The following is a 25,844-nucleotide window of genomic DNA, read 5'->3' on the forward strand; positions in this document are numbered from 1 at the left end:
AAATGTGTCACTGAAAGCAGATAATCCGTTATCAGTGATAAAAAGATCATTACATATATACATAACACTACATTAAAATACAATCAGAACAACAAATAAGCAGCAATGAGCACAGAGGAACAGTTAAATCAGGAAATACCCTTTACAGATAAAAACAAAAAGAAGATCCTGACACTTCAGCTCTGGCTAAAATCCGGTCTTAATGAGGTGCAGCCCCTGGCTGTCAGCCTAGGCCACATGTGAGAAGGATGGCTTGAGAAAGGGTCGCTGGTGGGTTTGTGGTATGGGGAATGCCATTATGCCAGGTCTTCTACCTCCAGCCGCCGATGCCGAGCTCGAGCTCCTGGCTGTGTTTTGAGGCCCCGCTTTAGCTTTTGCGGACGACGTCCACGATTTGTTACTCCTATACCTGCAAAATCAAGATGGAGGAAGACTGCTCAGTGGAAATGTCAACATCTCAGCCTGACCAGAAAAAGACCAGACAACTTCATCATCCATTTAATTAGGAGGGTTAATCAGAACATATTCTGTTTTGTAATTATAATTTGTCCATGAGCCACAACAACAGGGGACATTAAGGATTTATACAAAGGAGAGGTTTCACCTGCTCCCCCTCCCCCTAAAATGTTTTAGTAATATGTGTTAATATTACATTAGCAACAGGCAAATCTAATTTCATCAGCTTTATCCAAAACAGGTTGGTTGTAACTTGCATGTGTGCATGTGTGTGCTTTTTTTGTATGTCAGCATACCCCAGATGGGGGAGTTTGCACTAGATCAAACAGATTATTGCACTTATGTACCAAACTCCACCCCCTGGCATGCAAAAAAGTCTACCATGTGTATGTAATAATTGTATGTCTGAGCCAGCCATTGATTCTGGTTTATTGTATTCCTTTTAAATAAATGGTTTGATTTTTTTTTAAATACATTTTCTCCTTGTGTTTGTTTTATGTGTAGTACACTGGTCAGCACTGTTACACTTTAATACATTTTAATGCAATATCCCTCACTCACTTCACATCTTGAAAGACCAATTGTTTTTTTTTTTTTTTAATAATGTCATTTATATCAGGAAATCTGTCTTTGATCATGGAAGTCACCTGTTAATGCTGACACTTTTCAACATATTAATATTTATTAGTTCTGTTCTAAAAGACAACAGTAGTCAGCAACCCCGTTTTCTGTGATTTGTTCCTAACCATTTTCATATGTCTAGTGTGGTTTCAACATGATTTCAATAAGTTATTCTTACTCTGACAAAGGCATTTCAACCAAAATGACATTTATTTAATCTGGTGTTGGTTTACAATTTTTCGAGGTTTTCTTTTGAACAGAGCTTCTCTAAGCTTCAGTGAGGGTAATATACAGCACTGCTCATTATTTTCTGCCTGTTAAAGGGGTTGAACCCACCCTTTGGAAGAGGACCGCTGGTTAGGGTAAGCTGCTTTTCGCCTCTTGTTCTTCTGGAAGTACGGGGCCTTCTTGCGCTTCTCGCCTCTGCCATTTCTGCTTTTGAAATAGCTTGAAGCCTCTTCGTCGTTGTCATCCTCCTCTTCCTCCTCCGTTCCACGGCCTCTCGCCGTGTCGATCCAACCATTAGCATTGTTGCCGTTTGCTGACTGGTCCTCCGCTGACACAAGACAACAGGAAAGCTTCAAACACAGCTAATGGTACAGTGGAAATGCTCAAAATGTAGCTGGTTACATAAGTGGAAGGTTATTTAGATGTGGACAGTTCACAACAGGCGACAACAGGCTGTCACTATGTGTGGGTTTTGGTGAAACACACTGACATACTGTCTAATCTAGTCTGTCTAAGCCTAATCGTCCTAACTGAAGCCACAGGCAGACCCATCAGGAAAAACTGCTTTGTTATCCCACCCAACCTTTTTTTTTTTTTTTAGCAATTAAGACTTTAACCGCGTGGTCGGTGCTGAGATCACTCACCGGGGAGCTGCCACTCTGAGTATTTCTGCAGGAGTTCTATCAGCTCAGCGCCATACTTGTCCAGTTTGTCCTCTGTCACGCCGTCGATCTGGAGCAGCACCTCCGGGTCAGCTGACAGGGTCTCTGAAAAAGATTTTCCACAGTTTCCCCGTGTCAGATAAGAGCACCCCCACCTCAGGCCATTCAAGTCAGACGTAGGTTTTCCATGATGTCATACGGATAAATGCATGATTCTCAATTATTATTTGTATTTCTGAAACAGCCACATCTATTCTGAAGATGGACCTGGCAGTGGGAATATCTACAGCGCACTGACGTAGAAATATATTTTATGCCCACATGGACACACATTGGGAATGCTCTTTACAGCTAATAAGTTTCATCAATGCCTTTTGGTAGTTGGGTACATTGTACAGGTCAGAAAATTATCCAAATAGTTGGACGTATTCGTAAACTGATATAGGCAGACTTGACAGTAAATGAGACAAAGCTAACAAGTTAGACAGAAATACTGAAGCGTACAGCTAGCTGTATGTAATGAAGTATGAATCAACTCTTTGTTTTAGATTTGTGTAATTTTCCATGACCTTCTGAGGAGTGTGGGGTATTTCACCATTAATATAAATGTTTTCAGAGATCATGGGAATCCCATGGAATCCCAAGTTTTTTTTTTCCATCTGTAAAAACGACCCTGGTAAGAGCTGCGGCTCACCTGCAATCTTCTTGAGAGTAGCAGTGGAGAAGATGTTGTAGTAATGAAGGGCAAAGACCTTGCCCAGCTTCTTGCACAGTTCCTGCAGCTCCTGCAGACATTTCTGCACCATCTCCTCCCTCTTCGACATGTTTTTGGTCACGGCGGCTTTGTTCTTCCTGATGCTAGAGGCACTCTCCGTCTCATAGAACTCCACCTGAGCCAAGACAGCGGTTACATTGGATACAAAACTCACCTGCTCTGGATTCAGCGCTCAAAGTTTATACCAGGTGAAAGTGAATTATTGCTTTTTTAATATTAAATTTCAAAATGAAAATTCATATCGATGTCAAGCATCACAGGCATATACATGAGGCTTCATGAACTACATAATGGGTTTACCCATCACACATTGTCAATCACTTATATCAACCAATTATGAGACTTTACTTTCTCCAGCAAAACAGTATAGTTTGTTCAGATCAGTCACCCAAAGATAATGCAAGATAGCTCCCCCAGTCCTGGTGTTCATGAAGCCTCACACACCCATCTGCAAGAGGTTCTTCTTGAATCTTACAGATAGTTATAGTGTTAGGGTGTCCTGCCTAGGGTAACACCAAAAATAAGGCTTGGACATGGAAATGAATCTCTCATCACAAACAAAGTTTTGACACAATTGTCAAAGTTTTCAGATTGGCTAAAACCACTTTTGTCAGGCGATCTAAAAAGCACTTTCTATCTTGGGCATATCTGCCATTGTCTGACCTCCACAAAGAGGTTCATTGTGACTCCAGGTTCAGGTAAAAAAATATTATGACAAAAGCCCATGCATAGAGGAAGGGGTTCAATCCAAACCAGTAATGTAGATCTCACCTGTGCAAAGCCGCTAAGAATGCTGCCGGCTTTCTGTCCGACAGATATGTAGGCCACAGCCTGGCCATTGGCTGTGATGTAGAGGTCTTCCTCTAGGATGTGATCTAGCACCAGTTTCTTAAACAGCCTGTCAGCATTATGCCTGGTATAGGCTGCTCCTATTCCAAACATTCCTGTCTGGATCCGAGCAGACTTTGCCCCTGCAAACAGTACAGAAGTGACTGGTACATCTCTCCTGAAACCAATGTCTTAATGACAACTACTACCAACAAAAACAGTAAATAAACCAAAAGGTAATCTCTTGCACTAACAAAGCAACAGTAAAATACAAAATAATTTGCACAAGTATTGCATTTTTCTTGTCCACCATCCAAGACCATTAAGAAAATGTTAGTTGTTTTCACGCTTACCCAAGAAAATGTCAACCAGCATGTTAAGGGTCAATCTGTTTTGCTGTGCAGACTTCCTGACTCCAACCTTTTCGCAATTATCCTGAACAAATCTGACAATCTTCTTCACGTCCTCTGTGACCATCCTGGATTTGTATTGCTGTGAGAACACATAACGATTTTGAAAATGAATGTGACAATCCATAAAGCAATCCTGCATACAATCTGTATTGGTACATTTATTTCTTTTCTACGAAGGGGAAAGCACGACGCACATGCACACGTATATGCACGTATGCATACACACACACACACACACACACACACACACACACAGAGTTAATAATCCATCTCACATTAGGTTTGGCACAGTTGTCACACATGACCTCCGGGTGCTCCCTACAGAAGGTGGGGTTGAACGTGTGCTCCCCGAAGTACGCCAGCAGCTGCATTCTCCGACATTCCGTCAAGTTCTCGCAGAAATGCACCATGCTGTGGAGGTTGTTGAAATGAGTCTTTCTTGAGTGGTGGTTGCCTTCTCTGTCCACTGCGAGGAAAAACAGGGGAAAAAAAGAAAAAAAAAAAATGTTAAAAATCTGTGCAAAGCCCTCTGTTTTTTTAAATAGTGAAGGGGGAGTGAGGTGTCATGTATCCTGGACTGCCACATGCTGTCAAATCGCAGGAGTGTTTGGACAAATCAAGAGGCTTTGTTCTCTACAGCAGAACAGTTTAAATGAGTTAGTCACACCAAACACATCATTGCTCCACCCACTTCAGAATGCATTCAAGAAGCCTCATTCTGGATGGAAAAGGTTTTCACAGGCTTTAAAAGGTCTCATCCCCTGCTCCTGCTCCACACCTGCACAGTGCTGAGCGATAGGTGCTTTCTGCAGTATGTCCAGCCAAACACTTTCCCTGGGTTCTCTTCTTAAAACTGCGTGGGATTAAAGCCACTGAAGAGTAGCTGTAAGAGGGAGGTGAAGTGGTGATGATGATGATGATGATGATGATGATGATGATGATGGACGCAGAGATACGTACTGGTGATGAGCCTCTTGATCCTGATGACATCAGTGTAGGAGTAGAAGAGCACGCACTGCGAAATCTCCCCATCTCGGCCCGCCCTCCCAGATTCCTGGTAGTAGCCTTCCACAGACTTCGGAAGGCTAGCATGGATCACATAGCGCACGTCGGGTTTATCTATGCCCATACCGAAGGCAATGGTGGCACAGATGACCTGAGAGCCAGGGGGAGAGAAAAACAAAACGAAACAAATAGAAAATTACCCACGACAAACTACAACAAAGACGAAAAGACTGCACGTGGGATCATTTCTCTCTCTCACTTTCACTGTGTTTTGACCTAACAGTGCTCGGATTTTAAACGGTACATAACTTCAACTGTGGAGCAGATGGCTCTGCCTACCTGACAGCCGTCCTGATTGATCCATTTGTTCTGGACGTACTCTCTGTCGCTGTCGTTCAGGCCGGCGTGGTACGCCAAGGCCGCGATCCCAGCTCTCTGCAGCCTGTCTGCCAGGGAGTCACAGTCGTTCCGAGACAGGCAGTAGACAATGCCAGAGTCCCCTGTAAACACGCATACCAGCATCGACAGCAACAGCTCAACACACAGTCTTAAGCTTCATTTGTGAAAAGGAAATATCTAGCTTGACATTCCTATATTTTCCAAGTATTTTCAGTGACATTTCACAGACAGGTGTAGGATTTTCATTTTTTTTAATTTCTGCAATAATCAATTCCAGTGAAACTGAGCAAGTCTGATTGCAACTGCAGATTGCAATAAGAAGCATTGTTTCAGAGACAAATGTAGTTTGCGCAGAGACACACAAGTGGACACTGCTGGCAGCGTTACGATGATGGTCGTGCTGAGTATTCTAACAGCAGTGCATAGCAGTAGTTACAGGAAGGGCTTGTGACAAGGTGACTGCAAGTTTGAATCCAGGGTGGGACACTGCTGTTGGTGCTTAACCTGACCTCAATTCATCATCCAATTTCATAAATGGATTGACATGTAAACTTTAAACTATACAGGTAAACCTGGATCACAGCTGGACATAAGCAAATGAATACCACAGCAGTAATGCCATTTACAGCTCCTGCAGACCAGAAACGTACGTGGGTAGTGTTTCCTGATCCACTCGATGCAGTCTTCATCCACCTTCTTAGGTTTCTTGGGAAGCACGATGTACTTCAGGTTATGCCTATTGAAGCTCATGGTGAAGCTGTAACCGCAGAATGTGATAGGAAGAAGAGATGCATTCAAAAGGAAGGCACAAACTGCCTCCTGGCAGTAGCAATAATCTGGGGGCTGTAACAGCAGCAATAGTGTATTTCCAGCTCTGTAGTCATGTCAGCTTTGTACTGCTGCACAAGTTTAACAAGTATTATTATTTTTCAACTTCAACAATTTGGTATATGCTCTGATCTAGGGTGCCCTACAAGGCTAATACGGCATAGTACATCAGATACACATCACAGGAGCCACAAGAACAACGATAAAACAGGTACAGAACAACCACAACTACTGCTCATGGGCATCAAGCTGAAAAACTGTGCGAGAATGAAAACATAGAACAGCAGAATCATAAACTTTACGTATGGTTAAACAGGGAGCAATCCACACATATTAACGTGTTAACAGTGTTAACTGCACTTACATCTGTGGCCTGCTCATCTGAAGCTGGTGCAGGATGTCCGTCTGAACACGGGGTGTGGCCGTGGCCGTCAGCGCCATGATGGGCACCGAGGGAAACTTCTGCCGAAGTTCGTGCAGCCGTTTGTAGTCCGGCCGAAAGTCGTGGCCCCACTAGAGGGACAAACGGAGACCCACCATCAGAGAAAGTACAGGCTGCTTCTCCCTCACACAACTACTGATGGGAGGGTTAGCGAATGAATCAACACGAATCACTTAGGTCAACCAATCACTGCTTGGAGAGTGGATAATTGATTGGTTCATACTAGTCAGTGATAGACAAGGCATGGAGGCACCAGCTATTGTGGGGATCATGAAGCTTCGCCCTCCCATCAGTACATACCATCCTCTCTCACACACATAAAATAATAACTAAACTAGCACATTTCACATTTACTACCCCTTTGCCCTCTTGTGCTAAAACACTGTTACTGTAGGAATCCCTCAGTCAGAGTGTGAGTGACTGTATAAGGCTACAACTATTTCTAGGGCTGCTTTCTCTGGTCACAGACAAAACACAAACATCAAAAATGAATCCTGCAGAGATCCTGCTGGCTGGTTTTCAGAAGGACATTTGAAAAACTCTTACTTACCTGACTGACGCAGTGAGCTTCATCAATAACAAAGCGAGAAAGAAGGCCCCTCTCAAACAGATTTTGGAGAGCATTTATGAGCCTGCCACTGGCACACACCTGAAGGAAACACAATCCGTTTAGCCCTACAGGCATCAGCACAATTAAACATTTACAGCTACACTGTTGATCTGAGTTCAGTCAGCAAAACTCAAAGGGCTTAGGTGGAAATTAGGTACGGGTCCTCTGCTAGCACAGGTAAACATTGACACCAGGAAGTGTATTTTCCACACAGTTATTCATTCAGACAATATTACCATACCAGGATTCACAGCAGAAGCAGAGTCCCTTAAGACCAGGCTTGACACAGTGATATATGCACTCTATATGCTCTCTGGACTGTACAGATAGGCTGAAAGGCCTGTTCTCATTAAACTTATATTCCTACGCGCAGTTGCTTGCCTCAGGGCATCTTTCCACCAAACATCACTGCAGCTAACTGTACAGTGCATACATAAATACAAATGTGCATAGAAAGTGGTTCTCATAGCAAAGGTTTCATGACAAAGCTTTGATTAACAGACTAAAGGTTAACGCCACCTTCTCTGGGGTGACATAGAGCAGCTTAATGATGGGGTCCTTCTTCGACAGTTGCATGTAGATCCTTGCCGCCTCGCTGTCACTCTTGTCCCCTGACAGACTTGTGGCGGGAATCTAAAAAAGCGAAAGCAACATCCTCCTGAACGTTCAGTAACAGCGAACCCACACCCAAATTACCAAGGTGTTTCGATTTAAAAGGAAAAGAAAATCAGTTCTACAGGGAACTGTATGGATGTGCTAGATTACCACTGCATTGTTGGCATTCCTATAATTATTTTTATAGCCATTTTATTACTCATATATCTGTAAGTCTACCTAGAATTACTATAGCAACTTTTTTATTTTTTAACTTTTTTCATTTAATCACTACAATATCAGTATTGTCTTGATTATTGCTGTTTTTTATTGCTGTCTATTTAATTATAGCCACAGTTATCTTTTGACATTTTTTTATATGATCTCTACATATGTTTGTCTGTTCACGAGAAAACAAGACAACAGCCAAATGAAAAGGGACAAACGTACGTCCAAGGTTGTCAGCTTCTGCACCTGGTCCACAATCAGAGAGCGCAGTGGCGAGATCACCACGGTAACCCCTTTGGTCACACAGGCAGGCAGCTGATAACAAAGGCTTTTCCCCCCACCTGAGAGAGAGTAAAACACCTGGTTAAGGCATTATACACATGTGACCCAGGAGCTGCGGGTGATTTAAACAGCCCATGAGCTCCATTTTACACAAATGGACATAATTCCATCACACTAACCTGTGGGCATCAAAACAAAGGTGTCTTCCCCCAGCAGGGATGCGTTTATAGCCTCCAGCTGGTTGAATCTAAACTGGTGCAGACCAAAGCGCTTGTGGAAAATCTTCATCATTTCGGCAGAGTGGGGGAAGTTGAACCCTCTAAAACGATCATGGGCAGGATTTCTGGAGGGAGGCTCTGCAAGAGAAACAGAGGAAAAAAATGGACTGGGAAATTAGGAAACTCAAAGACAACAGCTGTCAAACAAATGAACAGAAATCAATAACAATCATTGCTCCCTTGGTTGACATATTGAGCATTATGGATGCCTGACCATCCTAAAGGTGATTTAGAGCATATAAAATTTTACAGCTTGCATACTGTTCAAGACTGTGAGTCAGCTGCTTCTCGGCTGGTGCAAGTGAGATAAAGTATGCAAGCATAGACATGAATATACGGACACACTGAGAAATCTGTTTCACCCAAGGTCTTCCTAGGGTCAATGGCAAAAAATGTATTTGATTTCACCATTTAATAATTTTTTTCACTTGAGTGCATTACAACACCGTGTAAGGTATATTCCTTTTTATTACTGTTTATATTACTCAGTGCCTGTGGAAATCTATGAATGTGAGTACAGTATCATTCTCTTTCAAAAGCACTCCTGGATCCAACAGCAATGTTCCCCTTGGCATTCTAACCAATGGCCCTTAGCTTCAGAGTCCAATGCTTTGGCTGACTCCACTTGCTCCTCTAACTTGGTAACACTGATAGGTAATGGCTGATGCTTACCTTGGCGGGTTACTTTAGGAGTATTGGCAGCAGGAGTTGTGGGTGTGGTCCTTTTTCCCCATGGGGACTTGTTGGGTCCCCCTTCTCTAATGTGCTGAACCGCAGTGCTCGGCGTCTGTTTAGAGGCAGTGGTGTCAGGCTCTTTGTCAAAGTAATCTGGAATGTCTGACTCGTCAAAGTCATCGATATCGAAGTCGTCGATGTAGAAATCGTCGGGCTGTGCGTCAGTGCAGGTGCTGGCGCTGCCCAGAACGCTCACGCTGGCCCGACTTTCAGGGCGACTGCTCAGGGTGCTGTCCGGCCGCTTCTGTGGCGAGTAAAAGAAATCGGAACTCTGCCCCGAATCCACTCCCCCGTGGGAGGGTTTGGAGAATCGAGCATCTGCTGTTTGTTCCAAATCAGAAAAAGAGAAGGTAGGTTTTGGGAAGGATGTCTCTGAGAGAGAGTCACTGAGACGTCCGCTTGAGGACTGGTTCCCCTTTTCTGCAGTGAAACTGAGAGTGGGGACACAACTGGGTCTTGTGACCGTGCTTGGAGTCTGAATGTCACTAATGATGCAATCGGACTCATTGAAAGCACTGCTATTGCAGCCGACAGACGAGAATGCAGAGGACCTTCGGAACTGGAAGCATTTCCCAGAATGCTCTCCCTTGTCTGCAGGCGCGCTGACGGACTTGTGGAGAGGGGTGACAAAAACGGGTACATCCTGCGATTCGCTCGTTTGGGAATCTGAGGTCGCTCTGGCTCTGACCTCTACTGCTTGCTTTCTCAGTGGAGTGTCAGATGATGTTGCAAGGATCCTTTTCCTGGAGACAAAAGAATAGCAGCGTTTAATCACCAAAGTGTTAAAACAGGAGTGAGACATCCAAAGATGAAACACATGTTCACTTTTCAACATGGTTTAAAGGGCATCACCGCCAAAGAAAAGTGATAAATACAGAAACAGTGGCTGTTGCACATATTAAGCATGAATAACAGGCTTGAAGCCAGTGCCCTCTTTTATGGCCAACCACCCGTTACAAGGACTTCGCTTTCTCAAACCTATCAAATTATTCTGGAGCAATTTTGTGACTACAAGACCCTACTGACAGATATAACAACAAATGCAGCGTGAAGGTGTGATTCTTCAGAGGGCACCTGAAAGGGAGGCTGCACCTATGCCAGGTCCTCCCCTCCCATCCCATCCCTTCCCATCCTACACCCACCTCTGAGCTCTCTGCAGCAGGAGCTCCGTGCCAAAGGACAGAGATATCAGCTCGTGCTCCGGGATGGAGTCCACCAGGCAACAAATGGACTCCATGATGCCAAAAAGCTTCTCTCTTTGCTCCACCTCAGACTCCGCCTGCTTGCCTGTCAGCAGGGTGGCATAGAGATTAGACAAGCAGGTATGTGATCATAAATTTGCAGGTTCAAATTCAAGATGGGATGCTACAATTGTACCCTTGAGCATGGTGCTCAATCTGAACTGCTTCAGATTATATACCTAGCCATACTACAGGATGTATAAGTGTGTTGCCTATGCAAATCACTGTAAAAAATGGTGTTTGCGAAGTACATCAGCAATATATGCAAGCAAAAACATTGTCTGATTCAGCAAGGTGCACATCTTACAATTCTGGACAATTCTAGAAAAAGTGATTTTCTAGCAGCGTTTTTCACTGGGAAAGGAAAAGGTTTATGTTACACTGTTAAGAGGGAAAAAATAAAATGGTTTACATTTCCATTCGTTGGCATGGATGTCAGAGGCTGTCTGATTTCCCGGCAGACTGGAGACAGAGCTTTTACGTGAAATATGGCTGGAGTCATCAACATTAGCACTGCTGAAATAAAAACCAAAACAAAATTTATTCATTACTTCAGTAAAAAACAACATCTCTACAGCATTTGTTTTCAATACACCTACTAAACACACTTACACATCCATTTCAAAACCATTGGTTTCACAGAGGTCATCTCCATGTAAAACCACAACAACAAATATTTGAAAAAACGAATTGTACTTTTTCCCATTTATGAACTTGCATCAATTAAGACTTTACCTCGGAGCCTTTGTGCAGACTGGTGAATTTAAGACTTGCTCTTCTGGAGAAGGAGGAATAAATTCCAGGTCTTCATCCTCTGGCTCAGACTCATCAAGGTCTATGACATCAGGATCTGACCTTTTACTTCTGCCATCTGTAGAAAGGACATATGGATCGAAACGCAATTCGTAAGCTTTTAATTAGAAACCAAGGGTTACGTCACTGAACCACTTATGCCACTGATGACCGACACTAAACAATTCACTGCACATGTCTTGTTAAACTCTGCTTTCTTAAAAAAATAAACGTGTGTTTTGATGGGAGGGACACCTCACCTGTCTTTGAGTCGGGAGATCCAGGAACGTCAACGCAGTCGTCTTCACTGTCGCTCTGTAGGCACGGCGGCCGACTTAACCGACGTTTTGTCACTTTAATGGGAGACTCGTTCTGCTCCTTCTGGCTTGTACCGCTGAGGCTGACGCTCGGAGGAGCACTGGTGTTTTCAAGAGGGCTGTCCAGATGCCCTTTCTCTGACCCACACACACCCGCTCCATTCTGAACCAGGCCGCTGCCCAGTGCTCTGTGTTGAAAACCTCTGCTTTCTCCATGGGCCTTGGTCTCATCCAGTTTGCTGACGTGACCTTTTTTAGCGCTTTTGCCTGAATCAGCCGGACCGGGCAGCGAGCCGTTTTTACCTCTTACGGGGGTTTCAAAGTCTTCAAAATCATCCCAATCGCTTATGTTACAGCCGAGAGAAGTGTCAAGCGCGCCGTTTTTAATGACATCCTTCTTTGCAAAAACAGTGTCTGGTTTATCAACTGGAGAACTTTTTGCAATCCATACAGCTGATGGGGGCTTGCTCACTACAGGCCCGCTATCCACTTTCGTCTTGGTTTGGAGGTTTGAGGTGGCGAAGCTGCTGATTTTTGCGAGCGGTCTTTCAGGCTTGGTCAGAGACGTCAAAGGTTTAGACACTGTGCCTCTAAGAGGAACATTGACATTCCGATCTGCTAAAGCATTTGAGCATGTTACCTTCGACGGAGCTGTAACATTATCGATGACCGAAGCAGACTTCTTTTTAAAGGAAAACACCCTATACCAATAAAGAAAAGAAGAAATACATTAGCATATTTAAATATACAAAATGTCATTGAAAGAACTAACAGATAGCAAAGAGGTGCATTTATCTTAGTGCGTCTGTCCGAAAAGTCCAACAAGAAAGCCATGAAAATGAAAATAGTTACATTGCAGAGTGCAATAGAGCCCTTAATCCAAAAACGAGTCGGTGCATTTAGAGGTGAGAGGAACAGTGAAGTAAATAAACTAAAATATATTACCTGCAGCTGTTGTTCGGGAATCAACATTCTGACGGAATGGCTGTCATTTCAAACTAGCAAACTGGTGCAAAATACATGACTAAACGATGCATTAACAACCTGCTTACAGTGTAAAAATGTGTCCATCATGCTACCCACTCAAACGTAATTTCTTGTCAGACAGCAAGCTGGACAGCGTACAAGCGAGCCGTCAAGCTTTCTAGGTTTTTCCTCCCACGTTAACAAGTCCTTTCGTCCATGTTGCTGCTGGTCAGATCAACGTTAAATGTGCCTCCACACAAAACAGACTTGAATATTTGTTCAGCTTCATATTACAAGCTAGCTAAAACGAAAGGATGAAACTTACCCAGGCTTAGGTTTTGACAGCGACAGTTTGTTCTGTTGTGCAGTTTTACTCGTGTGTCGTTCGAGCTGCTCCTTTAGATTATTTTGAGGTAGACCCGGCATCATAAAGCTAGCTGACTAGTGTCGGTGCTCATTAAATTTACCATGTGTTGTTTAAAAATACAGGCAGCTAGCTAACTAGCCTCTTCACTTGACCATCCAGCGAGCTGGTGAACCATAGCAGCTAGCTAACAAAATGTAAGTTACTTGCTAGCTAGCTAACGGGCGTCCAAACAGCTTTCTGGCTGTCGTAACGATACACTTAGAACGGCCATTGAAAATTCGGTCTTCTGAATCACTGAAAACTACAAAAGTGTAAAATAAAAGCTTAATTTAGTTTCCATAACAACTCTATCGCGTGGAAATGTAACGTTAGTTAGTTAGCTAACTTGGCTCATGTGAAGCTTCCTTTCAGTTCACCATTCTTTCCGTTGTAATGTGGCGCCTCTTTGAGACTGTTCTCGCCATTGGTTGAAATATGTGCTTCCGGGGCATTAATTTACATTTAATAAGGTAAACAAACCGCACACGTGGGGCCACATGTGTCAATGGTGCGTACGCAGTGAAATCGTGCTGAGCACTTTCCTACACATAAAACGGTATTTATGAAAAAATACATGCCGGGAAAACATGCGTACCTCTGCGCATGGTCTCGAGGTGGCGTACCCCTAAAATTTGTAATATGCAGATTGGCACCACCAAGAGGAACTAACGGTGATGCAAGTAAACGGGTCTTGCATGCATTGGTCCATGTGAAATACTGGTTTAACTGTAAACTGTGAACAATGTCGGAAATTATGGCAAAACTGACTGTCAGTTTGGCATTATTATGTTGACATTGTAATTGGGCCTTGTAGTCAAAAAATAAATAAAACGTCACAGATCACCATGTGTAATCAAACATTTTTAATGAGTACTCTTATATAGCAGGCTCATTTACAACGTATAAACTTAAAGCATCCACAATCAGTATGGCTGTGCAAGCGCTTTTAGAGGATATCGAGAATAACCTAATCAGGCATGAACGTGTGTTCAAGGTTCAGGCAGACTTCTTCGCCAGTGATGATGTATGGCTAATAAATCGCTTTAGTTTGCCGAGGGCCGTTCTCCTCAGCCTCAGTGAGGAATTGGAGCCTCTTCTCCTCACAGAAACGCGGAGAACCCATGCAATACCGGTTCATCTCCAAGTTCTAACCACCGGGACATGCCAAAGAGATCTTGCGGACAAATCGGGAATACAATCCTCTCTGAGCCGTGTCATGCCCATATTATGGGAAGGGATCACCCGGATGACTCCAAGGTATATAAAGGTTTCTTACACTGCGATGGAACAGGCCAATATCAAAATGCAATTTGTAGCGATGTCTGGTTTTCCTAATGTAATCGGCGCAATCGACTGCACTCACAATGCAATACGGGCACCAAGAGAGGATGAAGCTGTTTTTGTAAATCTAAAACACTTTCAACATCAATCTCTGCATTTCACTCAGATTTACCCGGGATCTTTATATGCTAATTAGACTAAATAAAGGCATGTCTCGGTCCATATAAGAACAATTGTGGGAGTGGACGTTAAACGCATTCATGTGCACATAATCTGACGCTAATATGATATCAGATATATGAAGACAGTCGTACGTGGTGTTTGATAATTGACGAAAAACCTCCGTACACAAATCATAGGATTCTGCGTACACATGGTATAGGGCAAGTTGTACACAAAGATTGATACATATGGCCCTTGGACTGATAGAGGGTTCATGTTTAAGTTTCCTTAATATTTTCCAAAATCAAATAAATAATAATGTCAAGAATCAAAATTGTATTATGAGAAGCGTATCGCTTTTCCGGTCTCAACAGTTTCGATGTTAGAATGGCTAACTTGTGCACCAAGATTGCTGGCGAGCTAACTTTAAAGTGCGGCAGAACTCACGACTGGCCAGCCATTTATCAGGTGAGGTATGTCGATAAATGGACGATTCCAACCTGATCATGGGTCTTAGGACACTCAGACAAATCTGCGCAGAACTTAATCTGCATTGATGTCTGCGAAAAAGCCAGTTGCTAGTTTTCTATTATTAGGTCATAGCTAACGGCCAAGATCTAGCCAACTTAGGCCTACTACTGATCATTTGTCATTTGCAAGGTATTAGTTACCAATACCAGTTACCAGTTACCAATGACCAATAAAACCAGTAGGTCAGAGAGGACAGGCTACGTCAGAAGAGCCCTTGATTTGAGCTGCACTGAGGGGTCGTCAGCAGAATCGAGACGTTACTTAACTCATGTATCCATATGCATGTATATAGTATGTTTAATTTCCTTTTGCATCATCAAGACAAAAACACACTCCAGAAGTCCAGTCATGACCATTTTTGTTTTTTTAAAAAAAGAAACACAAACAACATTCAACGATGATTTGGATGTGACCTAGCAATCAATAATAAATGCAATTCTTCTGAATACAGTACCTTTTTCTCATTATGATTTTAGTGCATCAATTTATGGCAGAAGAAAATAAAACTGCTCGAGCATATGACTACTACTACATGAGCAATGTAAAAACAGTTCTTGTGTACATTAAATATTGCTGCATGCCCTGTGTCATAATCATGTAATATATCAATGTCACTGAAATTATGGTTCAGAAAGAATGATTTCAAGAAATAGACTATTTAAGTGCAAAATTGTTAGTACGTTTCCCTTTTTCCATAATACTTCATCCCTGTAGTTCACCTCAGGGCTCACACCAGAGGGAGAGGATACGATGAGCAGGCTGCCAGTCCACACATGTTCTTCCCACGTTCAATGAGAAAATATCTGAGAGGGATGGTTATTAAATCTGTTATTTCAGTTAGACAATAGCTACATGGGTATATTGAGAAGGCAAAAGAGAGATGGTTGTGTGCGTATTTGCTCCTTATCATTTTCATGTTCATTATGTATGTGAAATGCAACCACACATTTAATGTGTTATTTGAACACAACATGCAGTGTACAGGGTTGTAGAGTCAGCTTAAATTATTTCTGGCGCGATGGGCCCCTGCGTTGCATGAGTCCACAGTTCACAGCTTCCGTAAATGTTTGCGCTCTTCAAGTTAATCGGATGTGTAACAAATCATCATTAACAATGAAAATCTGTCCTGCATAAGTGAAAAAACTGTTAATATACCTATTTGTATACATCGCTACCCCAATTTTCAAGGCATTTCAACAAAGGATTGGTGCATATTTACCCTTTCATTCCCCAGTATGTTCCCCAGGAGTTCTTCACTATCCAATAGGGGGTGCTGTTCTCTTGACCATACCCCACAGCAAGCACTGCGTGGTTCACCATGTCTGTAGTGTTATGACACACAGTGCTGCGAAGACAAGGAAAGCAGGCCAGTGACAGGGTGGGTGGTGGCTCTCTCATAGGAAGTGGAAATGAGAACTGTGAGTTGACGCATGAATGCTTGTGCTGCAATTTGATATTATTTTTTAAATAATTTGAGATCATAATTGTGCTGCTATGTGAGATCGGGGCAGCAGGTTAGACCCAGAAAATCTACAGAACATGAGCAGTCTCAGATCATCAGCAACTGGTGTGCATGTGCACTCACAGCAGTATTGAGGAGGATGCTCCTGTCACCAGGGACAACCAAGTGCATCTCATATAACCACAGTGCATGATTTGAAACCAGTGTCAATCCCGCCCCTCCCGCAGGGTTCCATCTCACCTGCTATATACACCATCCTTATAGTGCATAAAGTCGGACGTTACTTCATACGCAAAGCTGACAGGGTTCAGTCTGGCCACTGCGTCCACCATGCCCATTTCGTCATACTGCCATGAATGTATGAACAAAGTATTATTTATTATATTTTTTGTACACATCACCCTTATGGAAAAATACTATCCCAACGCTCAAAAATAGAAGCTTCTGACACACCTTTGTTATGTTAACGACTTCCTTCACAAAAGCAGCGGCCATCTCTGGCTTAAACTTGCAGCTGGCTTCCTTCAAGGAATGGGACAGAAATCAATAATGACAACAATGATGGCGACATGACAATTATTCCACTGAACAACAAATAATTCATACTTGTGCGGTATATGGGTAGCCCTGCTCAGTCATGAGCCCCTTGTTGTATTTGATGTATTCAAAGGCTTGGCTAGGAAGTCCACTAAAAAAGAGAAAATATTGTTTTAGAAAACAACTGGGGAGGGTCAGACAATGTACAAGGTCTTGAAGGGACTGTAATCAGGGAAATAGGGGACATGTGTAGATGAACAGGTATCTCTAGGTGTCACTCACCCATTGCAGCCATGGTTATTGAAGGCTTGGGCACAGTCCACTAGCTGCTGTTCTGACTGAAAAGCAAAAAGAGTGAGCAAATGGGATGAATGAAGTGAATGCAAGACCGGTGGATGAGTATGGGTGGATGGGTGGTATATGGGCTTACCCTTACTGTACATACTTTTTATCCAAATCGTACCTCTGCAACATTCAGAAATAAAACAAAGGAGCAGTGCCTGAGTTGCGGGGAGTGTATATTTATTGACGTCTAAATATTATGCAAAAATATAAATATTGAGGTTCCTTGTGAAGTGCTCAAAGAAATTACTGGTGCATACTGAACATGGTGCCCTGGCTTGTACCTGGACTCAGGTGCTTGCTCTAAAAGTTTCAGCAGCATTGGAAATAAACTAAACACTGTTATAGGACAAGGTTGAGACTGGTTATGAAATTTCCCCGCCTGGGGATCAATAAAGTGTTATCTTAGTTTCTGTTTCTTTGTATCAATGTGTGAGAGATCCAATCACTCATAATTATTAATCAGCTTAGGGAAAAAAATAAAGGTGGAAGGATGAGAAGAGTCTTTCTCACCAGCAACAGGAGTTTTCCTGTAGCTATGGCTGTGACAGACTCCAGACAGCCTGTGGTAGAGAAGGTCCAGCAGCTGCCACAGGGACCCTGGAATACACAGGACAGGACACATCCTCAGCTGATACAGACAAACGGCAATCCTTTTGCCTTTGCTGTCACAGACATAACGTACCTACATGTCTATTCAATGCCAAATGTCCTCCACATTTAATGATTCATTAGTGTTCCATTTTGGAGAACAGGCTGTACATAATGATCTGAAAAATGTAGTTTACAAAATAATGATTTTGAGCAGCTGTACAAATACATGTAAAGATGCCTTTGTATCTGTGCTCACACTGACATCAAGTTGTGTACCTGGTTCTTTACAGGTGTGACATAGTTTCCCTTCTCTCGCCAGTCCACGGAATCTGGGTATGGCCCATTAGAGCTGACATGGCCCCCTTTCGTAGCAGAGCAATTCTGACAAAGACATACATCCACTCAAACACAATTTTATGTTTTAGACCGAGGAATGGCACAATTGGTACAGAAAAAGATCAATAAAACAGTGTCATGCTTTATGACACATCACTGTACCTGTGGCTCTGTCAGAAGGAAGGTCTTCTTGAACTCGGCAAAGGTCATGTCGGAAAACTCATTCAATCCCACTGAGGGTGAAAAACACAACGCTAATGAACACTGTAGATTAATGGAAGAGGATGTGGATGTTTCAAAAATTACACGAAATGCTACATGGCATTTAAGATGTCAAAATTTGAACTGTACTTGTGAATTTGTGGTTTCCTGCATTGTGACGGTCGATCATCTTCTTGTTCTCTGTGAATATCTGCAGTCGGTGGTAGTACTCTTCCAGGTCGTAACGTCTGTTGTACTGCACAGGAGATGCAAAGGGCGTGACAATAGCATTGTCATCTTATCATAAACGGTGTAAAAGGCGCTGCACTGTTGAATGTTTCATAATCACAATCATAAACAACAACTGCTTATACTGTGTTTTGAGTTTAGGTTTCCCGTGGTGAGTAACAAGACATGCGGGAATGTTTGCCCTCTCGTTTTGGTCATATTTGTCAGAACAATACAAGGCAGCACTACAGAAAGTGAAAGTGTTTATTTAAAAACGTAATACCGATTATCAAAGAGGAACTCGTTTTCTTTCTTTCTTTCTTTCTTTCTTTTTTTTATAAACAAATACGGTAAAACAGCGACTTCCTTTTCGAAAGTCAAAACCGGTTTCTTTGGAAAGTACCTCAGACCTATGGACTTATAAAGATATTGCATTGTTGTTTACCTTGGACATCCATGACTTGAAATGATATTCATCTGAAACAAACATACAATCACATAATGAATGTTTTAAAAAAAATCTTTTATTTATCATCCAGGCAGTGTAGCATAATCAAACCAAGTAAACATTAACGGTATAGAAAAAGCTTCAGACTGCAAGTCATACGGGGACACTCATTCATTTCCGCAAAATGCTACAGCACAATGGTAGATTTAAACTTTAGCTAATAAATTAAAAAGACACAAACATTTAAACGTTATCATCATGCTAATTCTTTTTATGATTTTAAAGGTCGCATGAGCTTCATGTTTCGCAGTGCAGTTAAGACGAAAACTTTTACCAGATATATCAACAACTGGTGATACGGTAGAGGTACTAAGCACCGTTTACAGTAAGCAACGCATTGCTGCCATTTCTAGGCGATTTGTGAAGTGATTTAACTTACCTTCGGACGAAAACAAAGGAGTACTCTGAACACAGTACAAAATGGTGAGGATAAGCAATGTAGTTATGTGGATCGCCATGATATTTCTTTTTTCTTCGCCGAGAACAAGGCAGTCAATGTGCTTATCACATGACGCGCGGACTTCTGAGGTTTGTGGTGCGAGTTCAGTTTATTACAGCTGTTTTGTTCCTGTAGATAGCGTGGCGCGTGACAGCCGAGTACAATTATGAAAACGCACTTAACTCCCCATTTCCTTGTATTCTTTTAGGCATGTTTCACCTTTAGTTAAACTGTTACTCCAAAATGTACCCGGGCAATAAGAAAAAAATTGTTTATGACATTGTAGTGTGGTATGTTTATTTAAATATATATATATATATATATATATATATATATATATATATATATATATATCATTTCTTCGAATTAAACCAGTGATGTATTTACGTAGGTTATATTTTTGAGCATTTTCTTGAATTTTGATGCGATCTTTCTCATACAAACATGAAGAAGACAACGTTCCCCCTGAGATAGAATAGATTTATTAGCAAGAGGTAATCAGGAAACATACATTTTTATACAAAATTGGAAATATCTCAAGCTGTGGAGTTAAACTTAAGGATTGAAAGATAATTCTCATACCATTGGGTATTGCTCACGGCAAAACATCTGTTCTTATGGTTACATATGTGTTATGTAAAAGAGTATGTGCATGTATATGTAAATAGATTTTTATACCATAGCTGGGTGATTCTTGTTGTTACAGTGGAGCATGCCAGTTAATGGAGCACTGAATGTATGCCTGTACTGTACATTGTAAAAATACATACAAATATTCACAGAATAAGCACTACATTACTATATTCCTGCTAAGAGAGTGATTATAGACAGGATTACAGTATATGCAAAACACTTTATAGTTGTCCTCTACGATCTATATTATGGTTCTAAATATCACAAATTGTCCAGCGTTTTAGGTTTGTAAGCATATTAGGATATAATGCTGTAAAGACGGTGTGCTTTACACTGTTACACATAAAGAGATATATAAGGCTGCATGTACAAAATATACAGTGTACATTTCTGTCAGGTGAATTGGCAAGGTTCGTACAAAATACAGTTCTCCACGTTGGCTCAGATTCGGTATATCATGTATTTTTATGAGACTATGAGGCCACGTCACATGTATCTTCATGATGGTGCACGCGGAAGGTCTCGGGTTTTTCCATCTTCCTCCGTAATATGCTTTAATAACAACTCGTGCGACATAGTGACCATGAACCACTTTCCGCGGACTCTTAAACACCATGAACAAAATAGGTTTAATTTCAACAATGCCCTATCTGAATGTAGGTAGGGGAATAGTATTGTCTGGCCCAGGTGTACTGTGTTTCGGTGTGTTTATCTTTATCTTTTTATTTATCCTACTGCACCTCCACACATAAATATCCTTCATTCACATATCAAAATTTAAGCAAAGTAACACAGGTTAGTTTCAACAACGTGCTCAAAAGCGTGAATTCTACGTACATTACCCCTCCTTTCTGTTTGAAGAATACAGATTCAACCTAAAATATTTTTTCTGTGAGCACATTTATTGCCAAAACAGGAAATGCTGCATCTCATCGTCACCTAAAATGATCTTTAAAGTTCTCGTATTCTGAATTTAGGGATTGTTGGTCCCATTTAACAACTGTGGGTGATAGGTTGTCTCTCAACGTACTGATAACCAAATCATAAACTTCTAAAAACAAACAAAATACAAATTTTTATAATTAATATGGTCATTAATGGGCAGAGCACCTATAAAGATTACGTCAGGCAGGCAAAAGTCTTATAGCTTACACAAAGAAAAAGAATATGGTGACTATTATGTTGACTAAATATCAGCTTGCCCATTCAGCCTCTGATTCTTTTTCTGGTGGAAAATTGAGTCACCATGTTCCAGATAGCTTATATACTGGTAAACATTTAAACTAACCCTCTATCTATCTCAGATCAGCAAGAATTTCTTACTGCTACAAGTTTTTAAGTTATTTTCCTGTCACCAACAACAAGCCAAAATCAAAGGGATAACCACTTTTGAAACTTGCTATGATAGCCCTACTTTCCTTGGTAGGATCCAAAAGTTGTTAAATTCCTGAGGAGCTTGCACCTCCAACACATTTTATAAATATTAATACTGGTATTAAAGGTTCTAGCCAGTTTTAAGTGTTTATAAGGAATACACCTTTCAAGATTCTCTAATCCATCACCTGAAAGCAGACTATCCAGCTATTATCTCGGAATTCTCTTAAGCCTTGGCACGTCGCTTCTGAGATGACATGAGATCAGTTAGAAAATCCACATTAGTTTTTTTCTACTTTAATACTTGTTTCTCTTTGCATTGCTACATCATTTGCACTAACTCATAAAGAAAATAAATATGCAAATAAAGAAACATAATAACATCTCCGGCACAAATAAGAACTTGTTCTGCTGTTGTTGAATCGTACTGGAAGTGCAGGATTTTACTCTATAAAATAATTTGACATATCAACTTGCACTCTAAAGAGTCTGAACACTGCATGGTGTGGTAAGAACTGTGGTGGTTGGTGTCTTTCCATTTTCTTGTAGGTTTTATTTTAGTAGAAAATAACTTGATTATGCGGACATAAACAATAGTAAATAACAAATAAGCCTCTACATGTATTTGTCTCCAAAAATCTCCATGTCTATACAAATAAAAGCTTTTTTAGGCTTCTAGTTAACTTCTAGTAAGGATAACAAGGATACACTAGTTCTCTCAGAAACACATACTTGTAGGATATGTCTAACATGATCTAATACAAATAATAGAGGTATGTACATATGATATAGTGTCTGTACAGCATGGAGGCTTTGGAGAAAGCAGCGCCCTCTTCAGGTAGAGGTTTTGGGTTCGATTCTGAGAGATGCTTCATAGAGGCTTTCTTCATCCATCACATAGCTTTTGTCCAGCAAGTACTGTGCCACCTACAAAAAAGACCCCAATATAATAACAGATCGCCAGGCCGTTTCTGTCACAGTGCTGTCCTGTGATGCAGCTGACAAATTTAACATGGCTGCTCTGTGATGTAGTATGGGAGAGTGAGGCTTTGTGGTGGACCCATTGTGTTTTGCTGAACTGAATGAATCATATTGTTCTACTAATGACAGCAGTGTCTTTTGATTGGCTATTACAGGTAAGTGATGGACAGCTCATTGTAGCCCCACCCATTATAGGGCCCATGGATTCTTGCTCTCCTATCATTCATAGCATTAGATATTCTTTTTTAAGCTAAAATTTCATTTTAAAGGAGGAAAATGGATTGATTACCTTTGGCTGGTGATCGATTTTGTAGGCTGTCTGCTGGAACTGTCTGATCTCCCTGATGATGTGAGAGATCTGACAATAAGGAGAGATAAGACTATAATTATTATATGAATGAGCAGGAAATGGTTTATTTTCTCACTGAACTGGCAAGGTTTATTTAAACAAAACCGTGTCAGGGGAATCAGAGTTACCATCCTCATCTTGGAAAAGTTGACCAGGTTGTCCTCTGTGTAATTGGGGGTCCCCTCCTCAATGAAAGCCAGGTCAGTCAAGTACATCCCCAGATAGGGTACGCAGGGCGGGTCACAGCTAACAGAAGAGAGGTTACAGAGAAGCAGTTAGCTTAGACACAAAAACATGCATGCATGCATGTATACACATACGTAAACTCAGTCACTCATGCACACATGCACATACATGCATGCCCACAAACACATACGCACACTCACTCATTCATTCACACACACAAAAGTATGTACAAGTGCACATTCACACCAGCACACATATACATATATGCACAGCACACATGCACATGCTCTCTCTCACACACACACATACGCACGCACCCAAGTGCACGCACCAGCAACTTGTCCTAGTTACCAGCTCTGTTCTCCTTCATTCCTAGGCCTAGCTAACAATGATTCTTCACATATATTCTGGCTGAGTTTCTTCTCACTACTACCCTGGCCTTTCAGCAATCTTAATGTTCTTTTAAAACAGACTGTTCTGGTCATTTGGTAAGCTCTGCTAAGTACATTTCTAGCAACTCTGCCATTTTTTAATACGGCTCTGTGAGAAGAAAAAAATCTGGATTTGTACTAATAAACACAAGCAGAAAAACCTCACTGTAAAAACAGACCTCTGCTGGGCTCTGTCAGATTCTGATAACGAAATCACTTACTTCTTCAAAGCCTCTCTCAGGTTCTTAAACCTCCCCTCCGATGACACCAGCTTCTGCAGCTTGTCAATCACTGTCTTGGTCTACAGCAAGAGGATTAAAAATCATGATTATAAGGTTGTCAATAACGCTGGACATGAACCAGTGATAGCAGGAACAGTCAGGTGAGACATTCAGCTGTTCAGACATTCAGGATTCTATTTTTAGTGGCAGCAATATTCAGTCAAATGGCTAGAAAGTTTTATTGACTGAAAATTCCAGCCCCCTTTCGCCAGCTACCCAATACCCACCACCCCAAGTGAAATCAAGTTTCATTTGTCACAGAACGCTCAGGGACCTCACGGACATTGAAGCTGTTACGCCAAGGAGGATTTGTTGTTTTTATCATTGTAAGTTGCACATTGGAATATGAAACAAACGCAGTATAGCTGTGAGTGTAGCGTGCTGGCACAGAGCAGGTCCAGACGATGTCTTGTGAGGTAAGATGCTGCCCACCTGCTTAGAGACCTTCATCCACGTCTTCTTGAGACGGAACACGGAGCTGCGGTTCAGGGAGGAGGTTATCTCCAACACGGCGTTGTAGTTGTGGAGGCAGCGACAGATGTCCGCCACCGCCACCCATTTTTCCATCACCGCCACCCGCGTGTTAATGTCATCACACCTCAGGATCTCCGTGGCAATCAGGTTACTTATCTGTCAGGAGCGGAAGTGTTTGGTAAGGGGTTTGGTGGGTGAATGTGTGTGTAATCTCTTTCCTTTTATGCGTAATCGAGGTTTATTTTTTTAGCGCAGCAAAAACTGATCAGGTCCTGTTCATTGGCAGGGACTGCTCTGCTGGCCTTTTCACCCCTAGTGGTAAAACATAATTTCTGCTACCCTCTGCTGCGGGAGCCATTCAGTGACTGTGTTAGTAAGTGGCTTTATTCTTTCAAGTTGTTTTTTTATATATAAAGGTTATAGTGGAATTGTCTACAAGTGTATTCGATTGTCAGCTCTTGAAATATCTTAAATAACCTTAATAAAGTCTGTTGAATTGAATTGAAGTGAACGGAATTGAACTGAATTGAAGTAAATTGAATTGAGGGAGGCACACTGTAATTTCTACGATTATATCCTCCGGTTGCAGCCAAACACAGTCAAAAGTCACCGGCAATGTTGACACCAAACAGATTTCTCTCTCTCCATATCACGCTCAAGGCACTTCCCAGAAACACTTCCAGGATTCTTCTGCCACATGACACTTCCCACAGCGATTGAACTGCCAAGCTAAAGTGACACAAATCTTTTAATCAGGCTCACTCATTAAAAGGGGTTACAATGCTGCCCCATTCTCACTAGCACCGGATAAGCCCTGCAGCTGGCCAAAGCACTGGCTGCAACCAAGTGCAACCAAGTTCATTCATATATTTTAAGAGCCTCTGGGTTAGTGCCAGCCAACAGAGCCAGCTCCAGCTCCTTTAATTAGGAGAGGCAGCTAGCATATTAGTAGAGCCAAACTACCAGCTGTGGTTGCCATGGGTTTAAATGCTTGATGAGGCTAGGTGAAACCTGAGGTGGCCTAGTCAACCCCAGCTTCGCCTGTATAACTGGGCCTGCCAGGTAGTGCCTTGGTACTTACATCATTGAAATGCTTGGTTGTTTTCATTATGTAAGGGGTCTTCTCATTCTTGTCATTCTTCATCCAGCCCTGACCAAAGAACTCCCTGTGGAAAACAGGGTAATGCTTGGAAGTTAATGTGGAAGTTAATAATGATCAATCACAGCTCATTCAGAATCTGTTACTCTAACCAAGGCTTTGACTTGCTCGCATATCATCACTTTTTGAAAACACATTGTAGTGGACGTGACTACATTCATGAAAGATCCATGCTCCATGTTTTTCACTAAAGATGAGGCTTAAGATCAAATGTTCCGGCACACTGCCTTCTTCAGGGAAATGGGGCTG

At 41.9% G+C, this 25,844-nt stretch overlaps 3 protein-coding genes across 4 annotated transcripts in view; all 3 read right to left on the reverse strand.

Moving 5' to 3' along the window:
• Positions 1–199: 199 nt before the first annotated feature.
• On the reverse strand, positions 200–13,441 carry blm (BLM RecQ like helicase). The gene is made up of 21 exons (XM_036544285.1): positions 13,026–13,441; positions 11,678–12,435; positions 11,361–11,496; positions 11,038–11,141; positions 10,527–10,671; positions 9,322–10,127; positions 8,551–8,727; positions 8,312–8,430; positions 7,787–7,900; positions 7,208–7,306; positions 6,580–6,728; positions 6,038–6,144; positions 5,328–5,488; positions 4,944–5,139; positions 4,259–4,449; positions 3,924–4,062; positions 3,514–3,713; positions 2,662–2,857; positions 1,950–2,072; positions 1,414–1,633; positions 200–409 (listed from the first exon to the last, which is right to left on the reverse strand). Exons 1-21 carry the CDS (start codon positions 13,124–13,126, stop codon positions 229–231), a joined length of 4,422 nt encoding a protein of 1,473 aa, XP_036400178.1. The 5' UTR covers positions 13,127–13,441; the 3' UTR covers positions 200–228.
• Positions 13,442–15,501: 2,060 nt separating this feature from the next.
• ctsh (cathepsin H) lies at positions 15,502–19,829 on the reverse strand. The gene is made up of 12 exons (XM_036544104.1): positions 19,668–19,829; positions 19,226–19,257; positions 18,703–18,808; positions 18,514–18,584; positions 18,292–18,396; positions 17,935–18,021; positions 17,362–17,417; positions 17,149–17,230; positions 16,996–17,064; positions 16,783–16,889; positions 16,300–16,425; positions 15,502–15,883 (listed from the first exon to the last, which is right to left on the reverse strand). Exons 1-12 carry the CDS (start codon positions 19,744–19,746, stop codon positions 15,808–15,810), a joined length of 996 nt encoding a protein of 331 aa, XP_036399997.1. The 5' UTR covers positions 19,747–19,829; the 3' UTR covers positions 15,502–15,807.
• A 367-nt stretch (positions 19,830–20,196) lies between these two features.
• Positions 20,197–25,844, reverse strand: part of LOC118787940 (ras-specific guanine nucleotide-releasing factor 1) — a 31,988-nt gene continuing 26,340 nt past the window's right edge. For both annotated transcript variants that reach the window (XM_036543721.1, XM_036543720.1), the window contains exons 22-27: positions 25,518–25,602; positions 24,395–24,592; positions 23,903–23,982; positions 23,193–23,310; positions 23,005–23,073; positions 20,197–22,661 (exon numbers count right to left, since the gene is read on the reverse strand). In XM_036543721.1, the coding sequence (XP_036399614.1) occupies positions 22,569–22,661; positions 23,005–23,073; positions 23,193–23,310; positions 23,903–23,982; positions 24,395–24,592; positions 25,518–25,602 (643 nt within the window). In that variant the 3' untranslated portion in view covers positions 20,197–22,568. The remainder of the gene's footprint in view (positions 22,662–23,004; positions 23,074–23,192; positions 23,311–23,902; positions 23,983–24,394; positions 24,593–25,517; positions 25,603–25,844) is intronic.

Source organism: Megalops cyprinoides, chromosome 13 (genome assembly GCF_013368585.1).
Source record: "Megalops cyprinoides isolate fMegCyp1 chromosome 13, fMegCyp1.pri, whole genome shotgun sequence".
Lineage (NCBI taxonomy): Eukaryota > Metazoa > Chordata > Actinopteri > Elopiformes > Megalopidae > Megalops > Megalops cyprinoides.

Bases quoted from the DNA above. Each gene is read 5' to 3' on its own strand.
- ctsh (XM_036544104.1), bottom strand. From the start codon at position 19,746: ATGGCGATCCACATAACTACATTGCTTATCCTCACCATTTTGTACTGT. The intron at 17,065-17,148 runs GTATGAATTATT...CATTCCTTGAAG, and splicing joins GCTACCCATATACCGCACAA to GAAGCCAGCTGCAAGTTTAA. The intron at 15,884-16,299 runs GTAAATATGCAC...CATCCCTCTCAG, and splicing joins ACATACTGGGGAATGAAAGG to ATATTTTCTCATTGAACGTG.
- blm (XM_036544285.1), bottom strand. From the start codon at position 13,126: ATGCCGGGTCTACCTCAAAATAATCTAAAGGAGCAGCTCGAACGACAC. The intron at 8,431-8,550 runs GTTAGTGTGATG...ACTCTCTCTCAG, and splicing joins CTTTGTTTTGATGCCCACAG to GTGGGGGGAAAAGCCTTTGT. The intron at 4,063-4,258 runs GTGAGATGGATT...GTGTTCTCACAG, and splicing joins ACAACTGTGCCAAACCTAAT to CAATACAAATCCAGGATGGT.